The sequence below is a fragment of the Nicotiana attenuata genome, chromosome 12 (genome assembly GCF_001879085.1).
Source record: "Nicotiana attenuata strain UT chromosome 12, NIATTr2, whole genome shotgun sequence".
Lineage (NCBI taxonomy): Eukaryota > Viridiplantae > Streptophyta > Magnoliopsida > Solanales > Solanaceae > Nicotiana > Nicotiana attenuata.
In genome coordinates, this window is record NC_032000.1 from 8,515,136 (window position 1) to 8,520,301 (window position 5,166).

Genomic DNA, 5,166 nt, shown 5'->3' on the forward strand with positions numbered 1-5,166 from the left:
CCAACAAGGAATTGGGATGGACCCATGAGAATGGTAGTCCCAATTAACGGGTTAAACCTCGAGAGAGTAATTACCCAACTTGAACCCTAAGTTGCTTGGGCTTGTTGGCCTACCCAATTGGTCTCGAGAGAGTCAATTGGGCAAAATCACTCTTTCTACCGAGAGGTATGAGAGTGAGTGCAATCGTGCAACGGTTATAGCATAAGCCCCCATAATCATTATTCTTGTATTAGGAATCTCTACCCGTTAGTTGACCACCTAGGTAAATGCCACGACCCTAGTGTCTTTCTCTATCTTGCATACAACCTAGAATTAATATCTTAGCATAATTTAGTTATAATTAGTAGTTGTTAAATTGTAGTTGATAATCATAAAACCCAAAAATGTTAGAAGATCAATTAGAAGCAAAACACGCATTTCTAGGCTAAGCAAATATCCAACTCCCTTCTAGCTCCCTGTGGAAATTGACCCCGATACCACTATTGGGTAAAAGTATTAGCGCCCACTCTTCCTAAGGTTGAGTCCGCTGCGATCAGAGATCCTTAGGGAATTTTGATGCACCTAGACTATGATTTTGTCTATGGAACTGAGACATATGAGACCATTAGAGACTTTGGGAAACCTGGGCCTATTGAAGGCTCCCTATATAATAGCTTCTTGATTTTCTGTTTTTATTTATGTAATTCATTCATTGGTATGTAATAATTTGTAAACAGATATTGGGGTATTTAGTGAAAAGGGGTGGATAGATACATATTTGCTGGGATAATACGGGTAGAAATCCTTCTCGTAGGACTTTACCTTTTCAAGTTTGTTAGTTCTAAATAGAAAACATGCTCTTAGGACTTTACTCTTTGAATCCGATTGCTTTGCCAAATAGAAATCATGTCCATTGGACTTCACCTTTAAGTTTGTTTTCTCGTCAAGTAGAAATCATGTCTATAAGGTTTTACATTCTGTCATGTTTCAGAAACCATGCATATAGGTTCCAAGAAATCATGTCTTAAAATCAGTTCAATAATAGATACCATGCCTATATCACTTAATTCAGATATTGTTATAAGGAGTGCTTCTGTATGTTGCCACATTAGCAAATTGACTAAAATCAGTAATACACCTAGATATCATGCCTATAGGGAATTCTACTCGCAATTTTGTCAGTCAGTCTGATTTAGTCTAATAAGTCACTTGGTCACGCCTGGTTCGTTTTAAATTGATCTTATTAAGTATTAAGCACTTTCTAGAATAAGTTCTTCAAAACTGTCCCAATCTCATTAAATATCATGCCTATAAGTATTAACGGAGCCTATTTCAAAAATTTGTTTGTTTCTGCATTAATATAGGTGTCAGTATCCTGCGTATAGGCAAGCCTCCAGGGCATTTTCAAAAATTGCATTCTCTGAAACCGTCTCAATCGCTTAACGTTTTCTGATCCTAAAAGGCTTTAAAAGGAGCTGTCACACCTCTTTTTTACTACCCGAAAGGTATATAGGAGTTTTTCCAATTTAAGTGACATTATTCGAAATGGGATTATTTTATTTCAATTTTTTCAGAGTCACCACCTGGGATAATTATTTTGGTTTCCCAAGTCACCGGTTTATTTTTAAAATCCCAAATCGAGGAAAAATCGACTTTATTTAAAAGCCTGGGAAACCAGAAATTCTAGATAAGGAATTCTGTTAACCCGGGAGAAGGTGTTAGGTATTTCCGGGTTTCGTGGTTCGAGCACGGTCACTTAAACGATTAATATTGGCCTATTATCTGATTAATACATGTTTTAAACCTAGTGCATTTTAACTTTATAACCGCTTTTATTTACTTAAACCGCTTTTAGGATTTACAGAATTATTTCTTGAACAAGTTACGATTGTCGTTCACTTGCCGTTTTGGAACACACCGCAAACCACGCTACATGAAATGCACCCGCGATTCGCAACATGTTTATTTTATTAGTATTCAAAGTTGTTATGATCCGGTCACATGAAATGCACACCTGAATTGGGGATTACGTATTGAGACTATGCCACGGGAGCCGTACCCATAATCACGATAATTTATTATGACACGCGCCTAAAGCAAACTACGAAATTTTCAAAGTGTTTTCTACACTAGTTGGTATTAAGCTTCCTCATAGTTAACCTCAATAAATCACTCAATGAAAAATGATTTTTTATCATATTCTCTTATTAATAGTAAAGAATTAGCCTGTCAAAATAAGAATCAAAATAGGCAGACAACATAGCGAAAAGAACAAGGGGAGCAAGAAAACCAAATTCAAGTGTTTCTATGCAAATCACAATACATCTAGGAACTATAATCTGTTTCTTAAACTGAATCTATGAAGAAAATGACAAAGTGTACCTCATAAAAAATCTTCTAGTTCCCGCGGTTCCACAAGAATATAGAGAGGCTTTCCCTTTAGCATGCTTTGACCCTTGACCTCTAGTACTCCGATAACGCAACCACATTCAACCACTTCATCTCCCATCCGTTCTAGAAGTTTAATTGTAGCAGATAGCGTTCCACCGGTAGCTACCAAATCGTTAAGTATGACTGCTTTGTCCCCTTGCTGTAAAACTCCAACATGCATCTCCAAACAATCTTTCCCATACTCCATTTCATATGATTCTGCAATTACCTTACCTGGTAATTTTCTTGGCTTGCGTAAAGGAACAAACTTTGCACCAATGGCTAGAGCTACAGATGGACCAAACATGGACTCTCTAGCTTCAATCCCAGCAACAACAGAGATGTCCATGTCTTTGTACCTGTAAGCAAATTTATATGCACAGCGAATCGGTATAGCAGAAAAACAACAACAATTTCCTTTGAAGGCCCAGATTTTTGGAAGATCGTCTCCTTTTCAGATCTGAAGTTGCTTTTCAATTAATAAAAATTCAGCAATTATGACAACTGAAAATCGAACTTTCAATTGATGAAATTTTCAGTAGTACACGGACAGAAATCGAGCGAACGCTCTATAATATCCAAAATTTCTGTCATTTGTGCAATGAGAATAAATGATGATTCCGGATCTCGACGGCAACGAACTCGAACACCTTCAAACTCGATCAAATCCCATAATTTGAAAACAAAATTTCGAACTAAAAGGGAAAAAACAGAAGATGTATCTTTGTCTAAACTTCTCAATCAAATGTGAAAACTAAAACTTAGATTAAGAATATATTTGCTGGATTTTTCTTTTGAAATCTAGGCCTCAGGGATCCCTACCATACATACTCATTTTGGGTACTCAATATAGAGCTGAAAGAAGACACCCACAAACTCAAAACATGCAAATTTTGTATCCTTTTTCTAAGATTCAGAAAATGCTCGAGCTGGAGTAGTCTTTATCGACTTTTATTCAACTAAGGACCCGAATTTAGACCAAGAATTGTATCTGTGTCTCTGGGTGTGCTGAAGGAGAAAGGGGTCGTTGGTTTCAGGGGTTTGGTATTGGAATTGGGCTGGGGTTTAAAATTAGTTTGGGCCATTTTAGGAATTCGCCCAATTTTAAAGAAACAAGACCAAAAAAATAATCTTCCTAATTTCCCTTTCTTTGTTTTTTTCTTTTTCTTTTCTTTAATTAATTAAAATCCTAAATTAATCTATTTTTTGTAGAAATTAAAAATTCTTTATTTATTTTTAACATTAAAATAACTAATTAACTTAAAACTAAAGAAAAATGCTAATTTTAAAGGCTAAAATCTAAATATGTAAAAATGACTATTTTTTGTGATTTTTTGCTAAGTAAAATTAATTTCTACATGCAAATTGAACCTAAGATGGTACAAAATTAAAACATGGCAATCTTTATGATTTTTTCTATGATTTTAAAATATTAAAAATGCATGAAATGCAACTAAATAAAGAAAAACTCCTAAAAATCAATTAAAATTATTTTGGTCTATTATTTAGGAGTTATTTTCATGTAGGGCAAAAATTAGGTGCTCACAGCTGCCCCTCTTTGCTCGGAAACATGAAGAGTTTTCGGGCAAAGATAAAGTGAGCAAATACGAGCAATGTTTGCCCGTTTGAAACTCCATTTGGAAGCATTTTAAAAAAATTTGACCGAACCTTGCTTCAGAGGTTGCCTACATATCCTTGGCTATAAAGGAATCAGGTCGGTGTAGTTTTGGAAGTTTTGGTAGCTGGGACTACCGAGAAGCTGTGATTTCACTGTTGTTGTTGTTGTTTCTGCTTGCTGAGCTCCTTATTACACTAACATGAAAAACAAAAGCTAAACTAGCTAAGCCTATCAACTACGAGGTACAAGAGTCCTATCTATGAGACTTCTGACGCTTGATCTTGAGCTTGGTTGGTTCTTCATGTGGACTCTGATCTAAATCTTGATGCTTGTTAGCTGCAGGTGCTGGTTCTTTCCTTTTTCAACTTCTCGGATCAAGGCGGTCGTGCAAAGCTTGTGACTTCAATCACGTCTTGAGCAGTCCACATCTTTTCTCCGCTTTTGCACTTTGAGTTCACTTCTTTTCTTTTTCTTCTTTTTCCTTTATTATGGATTGAGACTCATTCTTTTGGTCGTCTCGAACCCTTTGCCTCGAGGTAAAACCTGCTCAGACACCAAAACAAACAAACGAACGAAATTTTTCTGCCCCAGTTTTCATTAGGAAAATTTCGTGAGTTATTGCAACAAAATCAAAGCTATTTATTTATTGAAAGCAATAAAATCGGGATTGTGTATCTCTGAGAGAGAAAAAAAGATTAGGGAGTGGAGACCCTATATCTAAAATAACTTCAACTAGAGAGTGGAGACCCTATATTGGAAAAGAGACTAGGGAGTGGAGACCCTATGTTGGAAAAATGACTAGGGAGTGGAGACCCTGTGTCTAAAATAAAATCAACTAGGGAGTGGAGACCCTATGTTGGAAAAGCGACTAGGGAGTGGAGACCCTATGTCTAAAATAACTTCAACTAGGGAGTGGAGACCCTATGTTGGCAAAGCGACTAGGGTGTGGAAACCCTATGTCTAAAATAACTTCAACTAGGGAGTGGAGACCCTATGTTGGAAAAGCAGACTAGGGAGTGGAGACCCTATGTCTAAAAAAAAATCAACTAGGGAGTGGAGACCCTATGTTGGAAAACGACGTACTAGGAGGTGGAGACCGTACTGTCTAATAAGTACACTAGGAGTGCGAGCCTATGTGT

General features: G+C 36.6%; 1 protein-coding gene across 1 annotated transcript in view; it reads right to left on the reverse strand.

The window, feature by feature from the left end:
* LOC109235861 (adenine phosphoribosyltransferase 5-like) overlaps positions 2,363–5,166 on the reverse strand; it is an 8,516-nt gene continuing 5,712 nt past the window's right edge. The window contains exon 3 of the mRNA XM_019402108.1: positions 2,363–2,768. Within this exon, the coding sequence (XP_019257653.1) occupies positions 2,363–2,768 (406 nt within the window). The remainder of the gene's footprint in view (positions 2,769–5,166) is intronic.